Source organism: Panthera tigris, chromosome C1, assembly GCF_018350195.1.
Source record: "Panthera tigris isolate Pti1 chromosome C1, P.tigris_Pti1_mat1.1, whole genome shotgun sequence".
Taxonomy (NCBI): domain Eukaryota; kingdom Metazoa; phylum Chordata; class Mammalia; order Carnivora; family Felidae; genus Panthera; species Panthera tigris.
In genome coordinates, this window is record NC_056667.1 from 91137294 (window position 1) to 91161427 (window position 24134).

The 24134-nt window shown below is 39.2% G+C and overlaps 1 protein-coding gene across 3 annotated transcripts in view; it reads right to left on the bottom strand.

Moving 5' to 3' along the window:
• VAV3 (vav guanine nucleotide exchange factor 3) overlaps window positions 1–24134 on the bottom strand; it is a 356891-nt gene that overhangs the window by 185304 nt on the left and 147453 nt on the right. For all 3 annotated transcript variants that reach the window (XM_007090051.2, XM_042998088.1, XM_042998089.1), the window contains 4 exons: window positions 12030–12088; window positions 9731–9796; window positions 3065–3173; window positions 975–1067 (listed from right to left, as the gene is read on the bottom strand). In XM_007090051.2, the coding sequence (XP_007090113.1) occupies window positions 975–1067; window positions 3065–3173; window positions 9731–9796; window positions 12030–12088 (327 nt within the window). The remainder of the gene's footprint in view (window positions 1–974; window positions 1068–3064; window positions 3174–9730; window positions 9797–12029; window positions 12089–24134) is intronic.

Here is a 24134-nt window from a genome sequence, read left to right on the forward strand (position 1 = left end):
CAACACAGCCCCTTGGAAGCTAATAGATATTGCAAATGTAGAATGTCCCAACAGACTCGTGATTCCCAGACCTGTCCTCCTCAGCTCAGTAACCATCTTTACTACTCACACAACAACTATTCATGCTATAAGCCTAGCGTTCTTGATTGCTCCCTTTCCCATATATCCTTCACCTGATTTATCATCTAATCCACTCAGCTCTACTTTCAAAATGTATTCAGAATATGACCATTCCCTACCAGCTCTACAAATACTGCCATGTTCTGTCAATCTGATTATTGCAATATCCTTCTAACTTTTCTCCCAAAAAGTCAGAATACACTGTGAAGAAACTTACATTAGATCATGTCACTTCTACTCACACACTCCAGCTTTGAGCGAGGTGTTCTCTGTGCCCCCCAACACGATGCGGTAGCTCACCAGCTCTTTGCTCTCCCTGCCTCTCTTCACTCACGCTGCTTCAGACACCTGGACTACTGCTACTCCTTGAAACACAGAACACTGTCTCATCTGAGGGCCTTTCTCCCAGGAACCGTCATCTCTGGGATGTTGGCATGGCTTGCTCCCTCAATTTCCTCAGCTGTCTGCTAAAATGTGATCTTACTAAAGAGGCCTTCCATTACTGTTTTACATAAACTACCACCAGCCCACCCACATCACTCTCTGTCCTCTTTCCCTGACTGGTTTTTCTTCAGAGAATTTATCACCGCCTGGCCCACTTACTTGCTTAAATTATAAACCCTCCTATGAGACAGAAAGTGTCATGAGAACAAGAGTTTTGTTGTGTCTATTGCTATATACTCAGTGCCTAGCACAGTGCCATTCAGATACTAAGAAATCAGTAACTAGTTGTGGAATAAGTAAGTCTGCTTGTTTTACTGAAAATTAGAAAGCATACAGAAGACACACTGAGTCTCATATATTAACTATAAAATGCACTATTTGGACATCAAAAATAATACCTGATAACTTACTTTTTCTATTGACTCCAACGTTTCTGTGTATTTTTCTTCTGTCTGCTTAATTTCTGCTAGGCAGCAACTTCGTATGTCATTTTCTGGACATTTCTGCAATTAGAGTTATCAAAAAAATGATTTAATCAAACACATGTATTAATTAATCTCTCTGGTAGTACATAGAAAGAACTCAAAACTACTGATTTTCTTAAGCTTTCCATTTTAATAAAACACAACCAAAAGATCTATTTATGGCATTTAAGAAGTATCTGTTCTTAAAATTTTGAACAATGTAAATGAAAAAGGTTTAAATAATTAAAAATAAACTTCTGAGGATACACCCTCTTTATACTGAAAAAAATCTCTTTCATTATAAATGTTATTCATTCTGGAAACATCACCCATGGTGTCATGTAGTATTCTTAACGTACAGCGTACTTTACAAGTGCTGTAGAAATACTTGCAAAATATCAAAAGGACATTTGATAAATAAAAATCTTAAAATACTTTTTGTGAAGAATTAACATTCTCGTGTTTGGCTCTTCCACTAGGTGTTAAGACTGGAGGTAGCAGAGCATAATATTAAGATGGAAGGTGTGGGCCTCAGGTAGAACTGGGCTCAAGTACCAGTTTTTCTGTAATTCGCTGGTTCTTGTGAATAAGTTACCTATTTTCTCCATGTCTCAGTCTTCTCCTCCACACAACAGTGAGAACTACAGATCCAACCCCAAGGAGCTGTAAATGAGCTATCCTGGTAGAGCACCTATACCACCCTGAGAAGTACACAAGAAGGGCCCCATGCATTTAAATTATCACTGCTGTGAACCCTGCCCCATAGAAACCACCCAGCACTGTCAGCTGAATGAAGACTGTCCTTGGGAGACACACTCAAGACTTTGCTGGTACCCCGAGCAGATGATAATTATATTAGGAGATACAGATGATACCCTGTCACCTAAAAATAGTCAAAATACTGCCACAGGCAGCCTGTCAGCTCACACAGTGGGTTAAAGCTCATTCACTACCAAATACAGGCCAGGTAACTTGTTTCCATCCCACAGAAGCTACTCTCCCTATCTGGGGCACTGGACAACCCACCAGCCTTTTATGAAAGCCAAGACTACAAAGAGAGCTGAGGAAATTCATCACAGCACTAAAAAATCCCATACTACCACCTAGCTGATGAGGAAAGGGTTTTGTATAAAAAAAAGATTAATAATGGGGTGCCTCGGTGGCTCAGTCAGTTAAGCGTCCGACTTCGGCTCAGGTCATGATCTCGTGGTTCGTGGGTTTGAGCCCCACATCAGGCTCTGTGCTGACAGCTCAGAGCCTGGAACCTGCTTTGGACTCTGTGTCTCCCTCTCTCTCTGCTCCTCCCCTGTTCATGCTCTGTCTCTCTCTCTCTCAAAAATAAATAAACATTAAAAAAAATTTTTTAAAGATTAATAAAAGCCTACACGACTGACCATTTTTTTTGTTTCAAATTATAGGTGAGAAAATAATTCAGAGTAATTCTTTCTGAATGTTTTAGATATTTTTGTGGCAGATTAACCTCTGTGCGTGCATACTGACTATGACAATATCTGAAACTAAATTTATAAAACAGTAAAAATACTAGGAAACCTATAATGAAACAAAAGTAAAAAATACCTCTTATCAACCCCTGAACAAATATGAAGAAATATTCTTTAACATATATTTTATGCTACATCAAATTTAAAGAAGATTAAACTGCTTTGTAAGAGAAGATTTCCTTTCATGATAAGAAGAATCCTTTCACAATTCCCTGAAATTATGTTCTACTGCCACTCTGGCACTATTTAGCTGGGTGGCATTTCTCTCTCAAACTTTCCTTCCTGACAAGTAGAATTCAAGGACTAGACCAGAGATTCCCTCTGGTTGTTGTGAACTATAAAATGCTGGGTGTATGTGTCTCCAAATGCAATAAATCATGATTATGTAGTTAAAAGCTAGCAAAGGTAAAAAGAAAACAAAAGCCTATTCTAGCAGAAGTTACACAAATAATTATATTAATTAGTCTTGCAAGGAATCACTTTCCTAATAAGATACTCAAAGTAACTTTAACAATAAGGCAAGTGAGATCCTACGGCTTGATGTGCTTCCTCTGCCTTCATTAAGTCCTCATAGACTTCTCCACCTTCGTCTTCCCCATAAACACAGTCGTAGAGACCTTCTTCATCTTCCACATGGGTTTCACTACAACAAAGGGTAGGATACTCAGGTCATTTTCTCTTATGCAGTAAATGCAACAGCTACATAGAGCCTAGTAGAAAACCCAAAGAGGAAATAAAACATAATTCATGGGAAGAGTCAAAAGGCTTTACATTACGGCTCTTTCCCTCCTAATGAGAACAATGCCAAACAACAGAATCCACCCAGGATGGCAGTGACAGCTAACATTCACTGGGTATTTACCATGTACAAGCACATAAATGATCACTCTGCACACACGACTTCATGTAGCTGGCCCAAGCCCAGTATTCACTACCTGTGCTATCAGGCATTACTATTTGATCCCTTATAGGGATAAGGAAGCTGAGAGAACTGAGGGTTATTTAACTTGCCCGTGGAAACACAGCTTGTCCATGGCAGATCCAGATTTAAAACTTAGTCTTACATTCTAAATGTTTTCATTATCATATGGCCCACATTTTTCCTATTTCAAGGCCTGAGGTTGATCATATATATTAAGGGGTACAACATGGGGAACACGGGGGTGCTGGGGACAATCTCATAGTTTATAAATAGTCTTTTAAAAGCATCAGTTTCAGAACGCCTAGGTGGTTCAGTCGGTTAAGCAACTAACTCTTGATTTCGGCTCAGGTCACGATCTCACAGTTCTTGAGATCAAGCCCCGCGTTGGGCTTGCACTGTCAGCGCAGAGCCTGCTTGGGATTCTCTCTCTCTACCCCTCTCCCACTTGTTCTCTTCCCCCTTCCAAAATAAGTAAACTTAAAAAAAAAATAAGAAGAAAAGCATCAGTTTCTGCAGGGTTATTATTGCCAGTATCTAATGCAGTGGTTTTCCAACCACGCTCCATCCAGTCTACTCAGAGAGTATGTACAGGTCCCTGAGTCATCCAGATCCTACTATTATCTGTTTTATTTGCCTGTTTTCTATGTAAAAAAATGGTTCCAAGGCCACAAGGCATTTGAAATCAGCTGATCTCCTGATAGATGAAAAACATCCCAATTTTTAAAGCTTCCATGGCACTTACACAGTAACTGACTGATGTATCTTTCCTAAATCCTTCATATGATATTGTAAACCCATTCACTCAAAGTAGAAATAGCTGGTTGCACCTATCACATGTTTTATTACTACTCCTTAAGTTTTTCCTTTCAGTTCAAGACTTCTATATATAGCTTCTATTCACTAATAATCCCAAAGAATTGAGATTAATACATTTAGACATGTTAGAAAGAAGCATTAACCTTTCTCTGAAAAAAAAAAAAAAAAATCAACTCCTTCAATACTGCCAGCCCTTAGCACCTATCTTGGGCCTGTGCAGATAGAACAGTATAAAATTTATATGTACAAAAATAAGAACACTGTAACTGTAAATGTCACTCTACGACTTGGGAGCATTTTTCAAAATAGGTTCAATCACAAGGTTGTCTATGTTGTCATGAAGGATTATTTGGAAGCATTTGATAGGAATGAACTGTTTCAAACATTCAGAAGAAAGAAAGGCGCCTTAAGGGAGACTTACCTGGTAGTAACAAATATGTCAGAGAAGCCTGCTCTCAGAAAAATTTGTTCTAGAGTTAGCAGTCTACCCAACCATTCACTCCACAGACATTTTCTAAGAACCTACTGAGGTCCAGACTCTTCAGTGCTAAGAATGCATAGATCAAGAAGATCTGAGGACTCTCCCATAGTCTAGTGTAGGTAACAGCATGTGAACACATAATTCTAGAAGTACAACAGAGCAGATGAATGCAGAATGTAGGAGTAAGGGAAAGACTAACTCTGACTAAAGAAGTCCGGGAAGGCTTCACAACAGATATTACATCTGAACTGGATCTTGAATGTATTTATTTATTTAATAGGTATTTGCTAAATAAATACTACCATGTTCCAGGAGATATGGTTGTACACTAGGCTGACACAGTTTCTGCCCTCAGAGGTGACACATACTCAGTGAGGAGAAGGACATTCCAGAAAAGGACACCAACACGTGCAAAGGCAAAAGCTATGAAGAGCCTGGCAACATCATGAGTGGCATCTCATTCAGGTAAGTGAATGTGACCCCCAGAGGGACGAGCTAAAACCAACCTGAGAAAGGCAATACACCCTGTAACCTCAGCCTTACCTGGGCATTTGGGATACAAGAGGAGGTACAAGAGGAGGCTCTATACGGCAGTAGAGTGGAGGGAGCAAGAAGACACTAAGCCCCAAAATGAAACCCTGTGGGTAAGAGATAGCGAGAGCCATAACTAGAGTGAGTAAAGGCAAATGCGGAGAGAGAGAAAGAGACTGCATCAGGTGCAGTCAACCAGACTTGGCGACCAGTCAGAATTAGAGAGAGGGGGGAAAGGAGTGGAGGATGCCACTTAGCTTCCTACTTTGTAAAACTGGGCAGATGGCAAGTCACAGATAACAGGGGAGAGTTCAACCGGTCTGAACACTTTCTATAATGCAAAGGATAGGAAGGTTTGAGGAATCTATGAGGGAGCTAGGAAATGAAGGAAGAGGCTCTGCATCAAAGAGGACCTGTTCAACAAGAAGATAGGCTGTGAAATACATTTCTCTGTTACTCCTAATCCCAGCTCTGCTGCCTTTGACCACCTCCCGCGCCCCCCCCAAAAAAATACCTCATCTTGCTTAAGTGTTGCTTTTGACTATTTCCAGTGAGGGTAGAGGCACATACTATATGAATACACACGGATTTTTCTTTAAGAATTGTAGGAGATAGGACACCTAAAGCACAAGCAACAAGATCTAAAAATAAACAAGTGGGACTGCATCAAACTAGAAAGCTTCTGCACAGCAAAAGAAACCATCAACAAAGTGAAATGACAGCCTATGGAGTAGGACAAAAATATTTACAAACCATCTATCTGATAAGCAACCCATACAACTCAAGAACAACAAAATAACCCAATTAAAAAATAGGCAAAGGATAGGACTAGACATTTCTCCAAAGAAGATATATGAAGGGCCAACAGGTACATGAAAAGATGCTCAACATCACTAGACATTAAGAAAATGCAACTTAAAACCACAACGTGATACCACCTCATGCCTGTTAGAATGGCCATCACCAAAAGACAAGAGATAAATGCTGGCATGGATATGCATAAAAGAAACCCTCATGCCCTGTTGGGGGGACTGTAAATTGGTGCAGTCACTGCGGAAAACAGTATGGAAGTTCTTCAAAAAATTAAAAATAGAAATACAATATGATCCAGCAATTCCACTTCTGGGATATATCCAAAGGAAACAAAAACACTAGCTCATAATGGTATCTGCACCTTCATGTGCAGCATTATTTAGAATAACTAAGATATGGGAACAATCTAAGTGTCCACTGATTGATGAATGGATTAGGAAGTTGTGGGGTGTGTGTGTGTGTGTGTGTGTGTGTACATATATATACACACACATATATATGTCTATGTATATACATAAATTTGTATATATATGTATATGTATATATATATATCATCCACATATATATATATACATATACACACATATATAAGTATATATATAAATCTGTATATATATGTATACACACACATATATACATACACACACTGTAATATTCAGCATAAAAATTGAGGAAATTCTACCATTTAAAGTAACATGGATGGACCATGAGGGAATTATGCTGAATGAAATAAGTAAGACAGAGAAAGCCACACACTGTGTGATCTCACTCCTGTGTGGAATCCAAAACAAAAACAAAAACAAACCAAAAAAAAAAAAAAAAAACCTGTCATAGAAAAAGAGAGGAGATCAGACTTGGTGGGGATCAGAAGTGGAAGCGGGGGTGAGGGATAATTGGAGGAAAGTGATTAAAAGGTATAAAGTTCCAGCAATAAGGTAAATAAGTACTAGGGATGGAATGTTCAACATGATGACTACAGCTAACACTGCTGCATGGTATACAGAAAAGTTGTTAGGAGAGTAAACCTTAAGAGTCCTCATCACAAGGACAATTTTTTTTTACCTTTTTTCTTTCAATTGTGTCTATGTAAGTTGATAGGTGTTAGCTGACCCTACTGTGGCAATCATTTCATGATATATGTAAATAAAACTATATATTGTACTCCTTAAACTTACACAAGGATGTAGTTCAATTATTTCTCAATAAAACTGGAGAACAATTTTTAAAGAATCGTAGGAGTGACACACATGCATGTGTGTGCATGCAAATGCACCCACACACACTCTCAAGATTGGGCTAGAATGGTTTGGGGTTTTTCACATTCAATCCCATACTAAGGGAGCTTTTCCTGCTAACAGTTTGGTCAATAATTCCTGACCTGTATAAAATGAAGCTGGGGGGAGTGGGAAAGGACACCTGTGATTCTTCCAGTGGTCAACAATTCAACAATAATCTATGTTACTTCTCCCATGTCCAGGCCATTTATATATGGGCGAGAGTGACACCCTGATCATCAAGGTAGAAAAAGCAAAGACACTGTGCTTCCTAGCCACCTCACACCTCCATTCCAGCCTGTGTCTGTTTCTCTCCATGTGAGAAGAGAACGATTCCCACTGCAGTGTTTGTTCCAGGGGCTTCCCTTGGGGTGACTCACCCCCAAAAGTCAGAGTTAAGGATATGAGCCATAGAGATCTTAACAAAGCTAAGACTGAATATCAAGGTGTCATAGCAAACTCAAAAGCAAGCACCTGCAGGAATAACCATATTTAGACCTTCTACCACCAGATGGAAAGTTGAAGCAGGCTGCATCTCACAGAACATGAGCTGCTATCTCAGAGCAGCTGGATCAGGAGCCCAGGTTTCTCCAAACTTAGCTAGGGATGCACCCTCACAGGGTTTATCCTAACATCCACACAAAAAGATGGGGAAAAGCTAGGAAAATTAGTAGCTGTAAGCAACAATTGGCAGGGCTCAAAAAAGAACATCATAATAGCTCTAGAAATAATATAATCTTCCTAACATTTCAGAGGATTTGGTTATAATACCAGTAACCTTACAGTCACTTTATGAAGACTGTAGCCAATTCAATGAGATGATCAGCATCAATCTTGCTCAAGATCCGTGAGTTCTTAGAGGTGTTAACAAGAGATAAGAAACTATCCTTAATTCACATTTAAAATATAAGACTTCAAGGCCCATGCAAGTGAAACCTATTCTGGGAAGAGCAGCTCAGCAGCCATCCCAGAGTCTCCTGTCAGCACTGTCCTCTGCTCTTCTACAGGAAGTTCCCAGATGGGCAATTCAAGGTGCTTCCTGGGGTCACTGCCATGAGGAAGAGCCTAAGCTCTGGAGTAAGAACTGTTTGGGTTCAAATCCAAAGACTAAAATTTACTAGCTATGACCGTCAACAAGTTTCTTAGCTTTCCACAATTCAGTTTTCTCCTTCATAAATTGGGATACTAGGAACCTCATCGTGTGTGTATACCACAAAACAATGCATGTAACATGGTTATGGGCTCTCAATAAGCTCTTTTTTATACAACTAAACAGCTCGGGCCTGAAGCATAATGCTGAAACAGTAGACGCTTAATGCAATTCTGCTTAGTCATTCAGAACACAAATATTTATCGAGGACCTACTATTCACCAGATGCTGTGTAAAGTTCTAGGACGACAGCCAAGAACAAGGTTAAGTCCCTGATCTCACCAAGTTGACCTTCGAACGAGGATGTGGACAACAAATGAAGCAAACAAAGATGGTCTCAGGCAGTAGTGATTGCCTTAAAACCACATAGCTAAGTAAAGGGCCCACAGCAATTTCAGATGCAGTCGTCAGGAAGGCCTCTCTCTGGAGAGACATCCGAGCAAAAATGGGAAAGGTGACAGGTCAGCAATAAGGGCAGAAGGAGCAAGTGCAAAGGTCCTACAGCAAGAACAAGGTTGGAGTGCTAGTGTATTAGGATGGATGAATGGATGAATTTCCACAGAACCTGAATCCCTCCTGGAGCATAATATATTTCTTATTATAATTCTTTGCAAACAAGCCTGGTCTTTGTCATTAATTCCTTGAGGGGTGGGGATCATGTCTTATATTTATTTGTAATCTGCACAAGTCACTCAATCAGCAGAAGATAATCAGGTGCAAAGGCCTTTGCCTTTCCTGACTATTAAATAATAAAACCCAAAAGGATTCTCTGTGCAGAACAAACACCATCTAATGAAACTCCCTAAATAACTCCAGCCCACACTAATCTCGCCCTTCCTTGAACAGACAAAGCACGCACTATCTGCCCTACAATTCTAGTAGATCCTGTTTCTTTGTCCTTGTTCCTTAATTGTCCACCCCAGTTTTACCCACCACCTCTAGTACGCCTTTGAGAAACTTCCAAATTCGAATTCATTGCAGTCTGTTTTCTTTACTTGTCTTAAGGACTGGCACGGTGTCGGGCATGCCATAGGAACTATAAAGTACGTTCTCTCGTGAAGCTTTCCATCACTAGTTTGAGGTGAATTCTTACACGTCTTAATCATTAAGCCACTTTTCCACTTCTGAAAGCTATTTTAACATCCATCGTTAAAATCCACCAAGAATGCAAAAACTGGCAGTGCTTTAATTTTGCTGAAGATGCCCAACATACTCTATTAAATCAGGAAGGCCTTTGTAAATGTCTTCATCATTAACACTTTCTTCTGTTGGGAAGGGCCTAGGAGAGAGGGAGAAGGGAGAAAAGGGTGAAATTATCAACAGCTAGGCTAGGCATTTACTTCTCACTAAATGCATGAGCTCAGCTGCCACCAAAGTGGTCAGGTCAGTCACCATGTGTAACACAACATCCTGGGGGTCTCCCAAAGTGCCTGTCCCGTGGCTGCCCAGGGAATCCCCCAGGGAGGCTGTGACACCTGTTACCCCAAATTATCTGGAGCAATTACCGTGGTCATCGCAGTCACGTGAGCAGCTGTGGCCATGCTAAGGTGCCCATCTGATGTGCCACACACCACTTACCTGCAGGCTCACCACAATGTGGCCACTGCAGCTCCCCAGTTCAGAGAACAGGCAGCCGCCCAAGTGCCCCTGTGTTCAGCACCATCTCTTTTCACCTATGGAATCTGATCTGACTGACAGATAGTTTGGTAACAGTCATCTTCACGTGACTCAGCTCACCAAATATAGAGAAAAATTATTAGAAGACCAACATATCATGCTCTCAATATATGATTGATTCTCGCAGACTTCTCTACTTGGACAAGATATTTATGTTGTGTATTTTATTTTCATTTATTGGACAAAGGAGGAAACCCAGACCTTAGGAAGAGTAGGATGTTTTCTTTGTCCCCTATTAAAAGAAAAGCACTTTCATTTATCCCCTAATTCCTAGTCATTGACTTTCTTTTTTTTGCCTACTGTACTATGAACTTTTTTCATAACACCCACATAATGCCCGAGTGCATGTCTAACACAGGCATAATTATACTATCATGCCAAAAGTTTTACTTTCTTTACATGCAGCCAACATGTCATATTTCACAAAAATAAGAGGATCCAACAAAATAATAAATGAGCACTAAGTGATAACTACATTTAATATACTGAAAAGCAGATTTTCACACTGCCTTATGGATTAATTGAATACTTAAGACATTTAAAGAAGCTACATTTTTCAAGTAAATTAAAATGTGAGAAATGCTAAAGTTTCAAAATACTTTTTTTTTAAATAAATTCCGGCACATTTGATTATGCTCTTATATGAAGTTCACTGCAGAAAATTTGAAAATATAGATAAGAATAATTAAGAAGGAAAGAAAAACCTTCTAATATATATGCTTTCAGAATCAAATATGCATAAATACATCAAAATAGAATCAGGCTATTTATTTCAAAATCTGTTTACATATAATGACATAAAATAAATATTAAGATGGAAAGATGAATCATGTAGAGCAAACTGCAAGGTGTTGAACATGTACCCAACCTAGAGATTACTTCTGTAGGAAGCTGCCAAAGTCACAGCCCATTTCCAAAAAAGGGTACGCAGGGTATCCTCCCTGAGGTCATTAGGCTTTGAATCCAGGGAAGGGGCTGCCTAGTTACTGCTGATCAGTCCTGTAAAATGTGCTTATATCCTCTTCTTAAAACCTGAATGTGAGTTGGACACAGAATAATAGAAGCAACAGAGGGAGAGAGACAGCATCACAGAGCCCCATAAAGGCTGGAGACTAAGGAATGGACCTCTGAGAAAACAAGGTAAAAAATGAGATCCATTCCATTTCTATGGGGCCTAGCTGTGTAGCTACTGAAACTATCATTAATGTTACTAAAAATACGATTTTCTGACTGATATAACTTGAGAATGTAGTAAACAGAAAAAGTCCAACATGATATACACATCTACATTTATTTCCATGCTTACTGACTGCATAATACTCCATTGCACAGAGATGGCACAATTAATTTAACCTATTTCCAACTTTTTCACTTAGTACCAATCCTCAACACATATCCTTGTACACATATTATTTTATATTTGTCTGATTTACTTTTTGAATTCCTAAAAGTTGTGAGTTATGGTTATGGACTATAGGAAATAAATGTACTACAACATCTTTTAAGTATGTATTTACTTGAGCATTTGTGTTTGTTTTGATGAATCGTATGTAATGAAATGAAATGTTGGAGGAAATTAAGAAAACAAAGAACCCTACCGGTAACAGTCAGTAGTGAACTGACAATGATGTTTAGCCAATGTATCTTATTCAACTCTATAAATAAGTTCTTACTTGCTCAATTGATTTCAAATGTGTAGTAGGCACTGAAATACCATGCACTGTATGTGCATGAATGAGATATGGTCCCTGTATGCAAAGTCTTTTACAAATAGTAACCATTCAGTAAATAATCATTACATTCATTGAGCAAATGAACACTTGAATCAAGCTTACCTGATTCCTGTGGCCAACGCTATAGGTGTGCGAGAAAGTCGTGACAGTGTTTCTATAACCTGAGAAAAAAAGGAAAGCGTTAATTAGACATGTACTTCGGGAAAGATAAGAATTTTTTTCAAAGATAATCTTACAATCTAAGATTAACAATGGCAGCAGAAATGTAAATTTGCAGATACCAACAAAAGTACAGAATGGGAAGAGCGGTTTCTGAAAATTATAAACTCCTGGGTTATAATCTAGTCCCTTCTTTAACTGTTACTCTAAGCAGATTGTTAAGCATCTGGTTTACAGTTTCCTTATCATTAAAGCAAGAAGTTAGATGAGGTAATACTAAAGGTCTTCTATCTCCACTTCTACAGAATCTGAAAGATCTTGTAAAGTTGTTCTGTCCAAGTACAGTAGCCACTGGCCACACGGACAAGCTATTTAAATGTTTCTTAGTTGTACTAGCCACATTTCAAGTGCCCAGTAGCCAAATCTGGCTAGTGGCTACTGTAGTGCAATACACAGTCATCAAACATTTGCATCATCACAGAGAGTTCTACTGGAAAGCACTGCTATACAGCCAAGTGGTTTAGAGTGTGGGCTCTTGAACTAGTTCAAACGAGTTCAAATCCTGGCTTTACATTTCATTAGCCAAAAACCTCCAGCAAACTGCCTAACTACCCTAGACTTCAGTTTTATCATCTGGATACTGCCTATAATCATAGTTAGGTAATTAATAATCATTAGGTTACTGTAAGAATTAAGAAGATAATACGTGAAAACTGTTTAAATGATAGCTATTCTTTATAATTGCTAACTTTAAGAAAATTATTCTGAGTATTTTCAGAAAGAGTTTCCTAATCCCTTGACTGACTGACTATCTATCTATCTATCTATCTATCTATCTATCTATCTATCTATCTATCTAAATGATTACTTATGAAGACCTTGGTACCTACGCCTAAATGTGCCCTGCTATAGTTTTAGAACCTAGCGATTTTACCCTTCCTTGCCACTTTTACACCTAAGATTATCTTGCTCAAAGAGTTAGCGATGAACCCAAAGAGCTAAAATGTATTTTTCTCATGAAACCTATTTCTATGATAACAGATATAATTTGTCCTAACTCTCAAAACTAAACAAAATTTAAAGAGGTTCTTCTGTAAGTCCTATTCAAAATGAGGGGTGGGGAAGGCAAAAATCTCTCTCTGAGCTGAGTTCATCTTCTAATTCCTCAGTTCAAATACCAAGACCTACTAGCAATGTCTCAGTACGCCACAGAAGTCTCTTAAAGAGTATTAGCCACACGTGTACCTATCTCTTGCCTACTTCAGGAAGAAGTACACTGCTGAAGTTATAAACAGATAGCTCTGGAGCAAGAGAATCTGGTTGAGCCCTGGCTCACAGATTTTAGCTAAGCTCACCTTTCCTAAGCTCTATAAAATGTGGGTTAGGACAACTAACTACCAGCCTCCCCATGGGGTTACTGAAAAGATTAAGTGAGATAATGCCCATCAAATGATTAACCCAGTAAAGGTGAACTTCTTTATATAAAATTATCATTATAGACAAATAAAGTTTAATTGAAAGACTATGCTATTTCTTCCTGGTTTAACTTTTTTGAACATCTGATATGAAAGCAAGACACAATCAGGTATCAATTAATTCCCCATAATAAAGATAAAAGAATCTTCAGTGAATCTGTAAATTCAGAAGATCATGAATGAACAAATAATAAGTTTATCAAAATAAGCTAACTCAAAAATAACCATTTGCTAAAATTACAAAATTATGCATTACTGAGAAATAATCTAGCTTTTGGAAGATTCTGGAATAATCTAAATAGTAGACACATGAATTAATAATACTGTCAAATTTTAGCATCAACCTTATCCTGATGCACACCGTTTTAAAGCTGTGGTGTGAAATCTGCTATCTGAAATTCTATTTTACGCTATGGTCCCAGCATTGCCATTACTCAGAAGAAAAACAGCAATAGCATTAGTATTAGGTATTTTACGTGATATATTTCACCACTGCTATTTTACATTATAATAGAAATATATTTTATTCTTTGAGATATTTTCTATAATAACGATAATGTATCTAAAGGTAAGAATGTATTTTGTGTCCCTTTTCCCACCATTGGTACTATTCACAACCATCCCCATCCAAGACCGTTGTTTGAGTTTTGTGTACAATTGTCCGCCAGGGGGAGCCAAAAGACAGTCTATCACTTTAGTCCTGTATTACATGTTTATAAAGTACAAACATTTCTGAAAATCACCAAGATGAAATCAACTCCTATTATTTACTTAAAAGTATTACTTATTACCATTCAGTAATAGAAAAATAAAGATATAAATTCAGTGGACAGGAAGGATGGAAGAATAATACATAGCATGTCTTAAAGTAAATCTCTCAGGACCATCTCTCAGTTTTGTGTCTATCTGATCGTACATCAAGTCCATCCATTAATTCTAAGTTTAGCCAAAGCAAATAAGTCTGTTTAGTCAATGTAGTGTTTTTAGAACAGTGTGTATTCTATAAAGGTGGAGCATATCCGGATTTGGAATAGACAAGTATAAAAATTAATGCCAGATTCTTCTGACATTAGAAACATTCATTCAAGAATATTTACAAAAGAAAATATCCCCAAGGGCAGCAAGACTATTTTCCCTGAAATTTATTGATTTATAAATTGTTACCTCAACATAATATGAAATTACAGACATGAACTCACAAAGGGGTAACTTAGTCAGAATATTTGCAAGTTAATAGGACAGCCACCAACTAGTAAATCCATGTTATTCCTTGTTTGTTAAGAAGAGCAGCATTTTTAAGGAAAGTAAAATATTTCCAGATAATATAAGTAACAGTTACTGTGGGAGGAAGGTGGAAGAGGTAAGAAGGGCTTCTATATGCTTGCTTTAGAAGGTGGGATTAGATCCCAAAATCTATGAAAGATCATTTATAAAGTTTAAAAAGGAAGATACCCAGGTCAAAACTGCATTTTAGAAGATCATTCAGCACAGTGAAGGATAAACAGGGGTAGAAGGACATGGGATACAGACAAGGAGTCATGAGACCTAGTAGTGGGGGGGGGGTGGGGGTTTCAATCATCCAGTTGAGAAATAAGAAGTCTACACCAGCAGCAGTTGAGATAGAGAAGAGGTGGAAATGTGAGAAGTATTTAAGAAGAGTGGCTGATGTATTGTGGAGGCAAAGTGAAGAAGAACTCAGGACAACCTGGATAAACCTTTAAAGTATAGAGGTGGCCAGCTCCAAAGCCATCTACTGGGATGCTCCTGAGCAGGACACTTATTCTGTGTCTCTCCTCATGCTGACCATGAACATCCTGAATTCAGACAGGCCATTCCCTCTACCACAGTCTTCTCTGACATCTCCCACTCCAGTCTGGGTCCTTTGTGTTCCCGTAGGACACAACTCTGCCCTCTACCTATCACCTTTGCTGTTTAAAACATCTGAAAAGGACTCATGTTTATTTTGTCAAACTGAAATAACACAGTAACACACAGAAGTTGTCCCCCCACTCCCACCATGCACACACCTCTGCTTCAAGGGCACCAAAGCTAAAAATCTGGTGTGACTCCTGCACGATTTTGTTCCCTTTTCTTCATGATTATTATTTTAGGTAATATGTTCCTATTATACAGACTTTTCTACAACCTGAGTTTGTCATTTAATAATATATCCCAGACAGCTGTGTCAACACATACAGATCTACCTCATTCACCTTAATGCTGTACAACATTACAGCATACGAGTGTAACAATGATTTGACCATTCTGCTGCCAATGAGCTTTCTCAACATTTGCCTATTAGAACAATGGTGGCATTACCATCCTTGCCAATTATCTTTTCAATTGTGTGCAGGTATTTCTAGAGGAAAGATTCTTAGACAAGATGAGGATGTCAAAAGCATAACCATTGCTCTTCAAAAACTTTTTACGCATTTATACACCCCCGAAGAGTATATTAAGAAGATAACAAGGCACTCTAATGACCTATTTACTGTCTCTCCATTCAACAATGAACAACACCTCAAGGTAAGGGAACTCAAAGCAGTGAAGTGCTTCTTCACTGTTCCACTCTTACCACCTAGCTCACAGCCAGGGTCATAACAACCACTTAATACAAAAACATTTGTTGCTCAAACAAATGAATGACTAATACTTACCTTGCAAAATTGTTGCGAGGATTGGGGATAATATGTGTAAAAATATGTAAAGAGCTTAGCCTGGCACAAGCAGGGAATGAATGAATAATTGAAGAAGGAGCCCATTATGAAAATTAAATATTAAATATGAAAAAGAATTGCCTCTCTCCTCAAGTCTAGAGGCAGTATATATAGTGGCAACCCCTTCCCATCAAATTTCTCCCCTTAATGGTGATTTTAATTTAGTTTGAGCTCTTTACTTTTACCATCCCCATTAGTAAGTTTAAAAGCCATAAAAGTTTTCAATAAGAACTGTAAACTAATAAAGCTACCAATTTTAACTATTCTCTTCATGAGACCTTCAAGAAAATTCTTACTTTCTGCTTATCCAGCATATTCATGCTGTTGATAATGTAGTTTGTAATTAAAAGAAGTCATCCATGCAAAAGCAGTATGTTACAGTTACTTCTAAGTTCCTGAGTTAAGGAAGCCATGGCCATAGACAACAACCACAGAGAGCCATAGGAACCAATACACACATCTGCCAAAAAGTGCTAGTTAATTGTGGATTTATCTACTTGAGTTCTCTACCTTGAAGTTTTACCTCTTAAACCTCTCCTTGGGGTGCCTGGGTGGTTCAGTCGGTGAAGCATCCAACTCTTAATTTCAGCTCAGGTCATGGTCTCATGGTTCAAGCCCCACATTGGGCTCTGAGCTGACAGCACAGAGCCTGCTTGGGATCCAATCTCTCTGCCCCTCCCTTGCTCGTGCTCTCTCTCTCAAAATAAATAAACTTAAATATATATATATGTGTGTGTGTGTATATAATAAAACATATATAATATATAAATATAACAATATATTTATAGTATATGTATACATATAAATTTAATTATATATGTATATATATACACACATATGTACATATATATACACATATATATACATACACACATACTTCTCCCTGATCTAATGGAAAGGCTATTATCAAAATTCAGAAGCAGAGAGCTGAACTCACCATTAGTTCCCAGGGAAGTGACACTTGAGGGAGGTGGGCTCTACAAGGCAATCTGGTGGCTGTAGACTTGAACCCCAAGTGCAAGACAAGCTTAGTCATTCAAGAAAGCTCTGTAGCACTGCAGCACCAGAGCATCAAGTTATCATCCAGCAGCTGAAGCTATAGGCAGGAACGCCACATCATGGTTCTTCCAGGCTGAGAGTAAATGCCCCATGTGGTCATGGAGGAAAAGCTCAGAGGACATAACTCAGACAGAACTTGGCTGGGAGTGCTGGACTGAATAATTCAGACAGAAACACAGGCTTATAGACTCAATCAGGTGCAACCCAGAGACCTGGTATTACCCAGGCACGCCAGACACCAGACTCTCAAAGAAGCCTAATTCTAAACCCAACCAGATGGTGACTATCAGACTAATATATTTTACCTTAAGCCTCCTAGGAAATCAACAGACCTCATTATCTTAATTTTCTTTGCAATTCTAATTTCACACAGTAAATTGCCCCATTAAGATACACTGCAGCTTAGTGTCATAGTTCTAGCAGCACATTTTACATCTTCCCTAAAACACCTGGTTGTTGCTTTGAATACTGTAGGATGCTGCTAGAAAATGTGTGGACCACCTCCCCTACAGGCAAAGCAAAGCGGAACAGCCAGATAAGATGAACTGAACAATATTTCTGTATCAAGAAGATTGTGCACCATGAGAAATGAAATCGAAGTGGACAAAAGAGTATCTATATAGGTTAAATGCATCCAAATTATGTATTGTTTGTGCAGGCCTTGGTAATGATCATAAAAGTAAGAATTAGTCTATACTTACTGTTTTGAAACCTCAAAAGTAAAGCCCTACAGAAAAAAAAAGAACCTCCTTTTAGGAGGTTAGGGGCCTCCTGGCCTGGTTAGGAGCACAAACTTAAGACTCAGATGTTCTAATGGAGATTAAAGAGTACACTAATCATGGTGAGCACTGAATAATGCATAGGATTGTTGAATCACTATTTGTACACCTGAAACTAATGTGACACTGTATGTTAACTATCCTAGAATTAAAATTAAAAACTTAATTAAAAAATCTGCCTGGCAGATAATTGAACTCTTCAAATGTTGCTTAAAAAAAAAAAAAAAAAAAGACCCAGATGTTCTGAGTTCAAATCTCAGCTCTGTCTCTCACTAGCTGGGTGGCCATGGGAGTTAAGCATATGCTCTGTGCCTTAGCTCCTTTACCTCTCTCAGTCTGTCTATAAAAAGCATATAAAAGGATGCCCCATACTTCTGCTATTTCCTAATGCCACTGTGGTCACCGTCATCATTAGTAAAATAACACGTGGTCTTTGCAAAGCACTTCAGAAAATACAATGTGAGATATCTATCTCAAGTTAACACAGGATGTAACACGAAGCTTTCCAATGGCTGTGCATACATCTAAAAGGTTATACCTCTGTTCAAGTACATGATGGCCAGTGTCTAATACTTGCCAAAAGTCACTAAGTTTATCTAACTATAGCATTCATTAGGTTCAAAAAAAAAAAAAGATTGTGGATGGTAATTTTTTTTCCTTACTTATTCATTTTCTTCTCTCATGTAATTAATTTTCCATGCAAATATTCAGAAAACAAAAACAAAAACTCCTGTCATGCAAAAGTAACTCTAAGAGCCCAAAAACAATCACACTTGACCTTGCCAAAGCAAATGTTAAAAAGAATGCCCCATGCCTAGTCAACTCATGAAGATAACACATAATAAGAACTATAATCACATACAGTTCACATAGAATTTAAAAAGCTCTAAGAAGTGACAGTACAAAGGGATGGGTTTAGAGAAGCTTTAGCATACATCTCCCCATAATCTCCATGCCTCATTGCCTCAAATAAATACAAAAATCTATGTAAGTAGGCTGTCATTTAATAGCAAATTTCAAGACCAGTCCTTTGGTTAAACCTCACCCCCACAGGGCCACATCTCCCAAACTCCATCCAATACAGAAATTTTAAAGCTACCACATTTTATTCAATGGTTCTTAATTATTTTAAGTCATAGCTCCCTTTGAAGTACATTGAAAGTCCTTGGTTTTTTCCTCGGGGGTTGGAGTGGACCTGTATGTATGTATGTGTATGTATGTGTATGTATGTGTGTGTGTGTCTGTGTATATATATATATGTATATACACACCTACATAAGTATACACAACTCTGAATTTCATCTCAAGAAATCCAGGAATCTCTTGAAGACCATTCATGGATTTCCTAGACTCTTGTTCAACCTCCTTTGCCTATAAGGAAACCAAGGTCCAGCAAAATTAACTAGCTCGTTCAGGGTCAAAGAGCCAATAGCAGAATTGGTGTCATAACCCAGGTCCCCTCTCTTCTGTCCAGACTATTTCTCTTTCTACTTTACCACGCTGTATATAAATCCCCTGAATTTATTCAGTGAACATTTACTGAACACTCACTATAGGCTAGATATACCTGATACACTCCACATGTTGAAGGTAACAAAAGAGATTATATACTTCCCCCTTTCAAAAAACCCACCATTCATTGGGAGGGAAAGAGCATATAGGTAGTAAGCAAAAACACAGACCTGGTATTACAAAGAACACCTGCAGCCCAGGGGAGAGAGCAAGGCCAGATGTCCCCCTCGGCCTGAAGGCTAGAGCAAAGATGGCTCAAAGGGCTTTTTAGAAATGGTGACCTTGGAATACATCTTGAAAGGCAATCGGGAATTTCCCCGACTCTTTGTCTGCAGGTTAATAGAGAATTACCATCCTCTGAACCACCCACTCCATGAGAACACTTGCCTACTCAGAGCAGATTCACACGTACCTTACTGTCTGAGAAGCTTTTTGTAGTTGCCATTTCCTGAATAATATTTTTCTTACAGTGGGTATTTTGCAGGTTCCAAGAGATGACGTCATTAAGCAAAATTTTTTTAAATTTATTTTTTTAATTTACATCCAAATTAGTTAGCATATAGTGCAACAATGATTTCAGTAGATTCCTTAATGCCCCTTACCCAATTTAGCCCATGCCCCCTCCCACAACCTCTCCAGCAACCCTCTGATTGTTCTCCATATTTAAGAGTCTCTTACATTTTTGCCCCCTGTTTTTATATTATTAAGCAAAAATTTTTTTTCTAAACCAAACGGACCTGCACTTGTCTCAGGATCCATTTCTATACCACCATGGTCTTGCTGTCTGTGCATTCTGGGCCTCTGAGCTCTACCTCTAAGACCCCAAAAAGAGTACCTTTCCTTCAAACCTGCTTCCCCTTCCTATGCCCAGGGAGCCTACAGTCTCACTCCTGTCCCGACACTGGGAAATCTTTCAGACTTGTACTTGTCCTTCACACTGCACACCTAAATCCTATCACTTCATCCTTTTGCATCTCTCTCAGATCCAACTCCTTCTTTCTTCCACGTCTCTGGCTTATCCCAAGCTCTAATTCTTACTTCGTTTACTGGAACAGCCTTCCAATGTGTCTCCACGCCTTCAGTTTCACTCCCCTCAAACTCGTCTTCTACTCTGCTATCATACAGGCTGTGTGACACTTCAGAAGTGTCCATGTCATACACCACCACCAACTCCGTGTCTACCTTGAAATTCTTAAATGTTACCCCTCACGAAGAGATGAAGTCACCAGCACTCAGGAGTCTTCGGTAGATCTGATACACTCCCTATGCCCTTCCAGGCTCACCCTACTCTCCCCATACCTTCCATGTCTAGCCCTGCCCAACCACCTGGCTTGCTGTGCTCCAGAGATTCTAGAACCTTTCACAGAAACCCTACCAGAGCATAAAATTCATGTTACTACAATTCACAGATGGTGTCAAAATAAAAATATTTCTACTACAGCGTAGGCAGAAAAAAGGCAAACTGGCAGCAGCATTGTTAATTTTCTCCCACCAAGTAAAAGAGGCTGTAAGTAACTTTTCCCAAATGCTGTCTGAACCATCTTCTGGGTCCAAATACCAGAGATGAAACTTGGGATTCAGCAGTGCAGAGTTAGCTGTCTGGAAGCACAGTATTTAGTTAGAAATCAGAACGAACACAAATATTCACTGCTTCTCCTAAATTTACACTGGTGTGTTGCAGTATGTTGAACTCAGGAGGCAAATATTAAAGAATTCAATCGTTTGTACACAACTGTAAAACAAACGCTTTAGTTCTGAAAACATGACCATATTTGCAAGTGATTCCCTGCCTCTAAGCAGAGCAGAGATATAATCCACAAAGACTAAGTGGCCATTTTAATGTTCACTACCAAGCATGGGAATTTCACCGTGGGTCCCGCAGGTAAACACTGATTACTCCCCACCCCATCTCAGTAACAACTCTAGCAGAGCAGCTCTGTCTTGCCAGCTCATTGGGAGCCTTGGTGCATTCACACAAGTCACTTGAAGCAGACACATCCTGTGCATTAGCATCAGGCCAGAGGAGAAATCATTTATGTATCTCAAGTACACAGGGAACGTTCTATGTGACTTAAGGGACTTGGAAAATAAAATGAATTGTCAAAGCTGCCCACAAATCATACAGCTGGGTCAAAGTCAACACATTTTCCACACTTGACGTACTTTCAAAGTCATGCAACCCGCCTGCAAACATTTCTGCTACTTGAATGCTGCCCACACAGCTATTACCACTTTAAAGGATGAAATCGCAAAGAGTCCGGGAACAAAAAGGCAATGCCAGAATGACAGGATCTGACAGTGGAGCAGAACACATCCCTTGTGCCAACCTGGAAATGTCCCATTTTCAGTCCCAGCCTCAGAACTGCTCACAGAGAATAAGGAGGTGTAAGTTATTCTCACTTTTCAAATCACCTAGGAGAACACACCTTTACCTACAAGACTGGGAGAATTACAGGACACTCCTTTCACATCTCTATGTTCTGGTAACACTGGTCATTTCATACTTCTTAAAAGTACTCATTTTCATATACACTTTAACAATTAAAAAGCAGGTAAACTAATTCTTCATTACGTAAGAAATGGAGTTTCCAGGGGCGCCTGGGTGGCTCAGTTGGTTAAGCATCTGACTTCCGCTTAGGTCGTGACTTCATGGTTCACAGGTGCGAGCCCCGCATCAGGCTCTGTGCTGACAGCTCAGAGCCTGGAGCCCGCTTCAGATTCTGTGTCTCCCTCCTTCTCTGCCCCTCCCCTTCCCGTGCTCTCTCTCTCAAAAATAAACAAACGTTTTAAAAAATTTAAAAGAAGAAAAAGAAACTGAGTTTCTAGATCTGAGATGGCTGATAGAAATATGTGAACCACATACACAACCTTAATATTCTAAGAAGCTACATAAAACATAAAACATAAAACCAGAAAACATAAAAACAGGTGAAATGAATTTTAATCATATATTTTATTTAGTTCATTATACCTAAAACTTATAATTTCACTATGTAATCAAAATCTAAATCAAAACATTTTATGCTGGTATTTTTTTCCATACTGAATCTTCAAAATCTGGTGTGTACTTTACAATTACAGGTCACCTAATTCTGACTAGGCATATTTCCTTTTTGGAGGGGGGGACGGAGAGGGAGTAGAGAGAAAGAATATGCACGTGCACAAGCTGTGGAGGAATAGAGGAAGAGAGAGAAGCTTAAGCATACCCCACATCTAGCATGAAGCCCAACGTGGGGCTTGATCTCACAACCATGAGATTATGACCTGAGCTGAAATCAAGAGTCAGATGCTTAACCGACTGAGCCACCCAAACACCCCAGATTAGGCACATTTCAAATGCTCAATAGCCACATGTGGTTAAGGGCTACCACAGTGGACAGCATAAGTCTAGACAAAAGTTTTCAAAGTGCCTAGAGTTATGGCAGAAAAGGAAACAGATCCATGATGGAGAAAAGATTGGACCAAACTCCTCAGTTTACAAGTATAGGTGGTAGCTTAAGAGTGACGTGGCACTCCCAGGGTGTCAGAGCTTGATGCGGTCAAAGAGCCAGTGCCTACACTTCTTGATGCCTATGGCCATCTCCAGTGGAAGCAGCGGAAGCTAAAACAATGGACTTTAAAAAGGGAGTAGGGAGCCACTATGGTGAGGAAGAAACTACCACACACACAGACAGGCCTTTTCTACTTAACACATCCCCACTGTCTACACATGTCAATTATCTGACTGTTCTCTTAGTCAATCTGATGGCCACCCATCAGGACATTCATCACCTATCACATGTCAGGCTTGGCCCTTAGAACACTCATTGGATGAGTGTGAAATAGGGTTGGAGAGGCAAGTTGGAGGCAGACAGCTTCAAGTGCCTGGCTAGGGAGTCTGCATATATTATTTATATGGGGAGCCAGCAAAAATTTTTGAGCTGGAGAATGAACTGTCAAGAAGCAGTGTGTCAAGAATAGTAATCTGTTGCGGCATAAAATAGCTCAGAGGAAGGAGCCTAAACCTAGGAAGTTGTTTTAACAAAAGCCTAGCTGTGCATTGGTTTTAGGGGAGAAAAAGAATGTGACAAGCATTATGAAAAAGGGATCAACCCAACTTGAACATTACTAGATACACCAAATCCCAGAGGCAAGAGTCTAGCTTGAGCAAACTTTAGGAAATCTGATCTGACTTCAGTTCGTCAGAGTGTAGAAGATACACTAGAGAGAGGATTAAATCCAGGCATCATTTAGAAACTTGATGCTGCCCCAGTGGGGACCAATGATAGCTGTGGTTGACAATGGTCAAAAAAATTGACCCAGAACTGTCAGGAGTCTCAAGTCTGTGAGACTGGGATATGTCACCTCAGGGCTGCCAATCTGAACCTGTGTTAGGCTGGATCTACAAATCTCAAACTGGCGCAGGGGTAGTCTGGTTTCCTACTGAGTGATTTGCAACTATTTGTGGTGTGTGTGTGTGTGTGTGTGTGTGCGCGCACACACACATTCTACCACACATGAACCAGC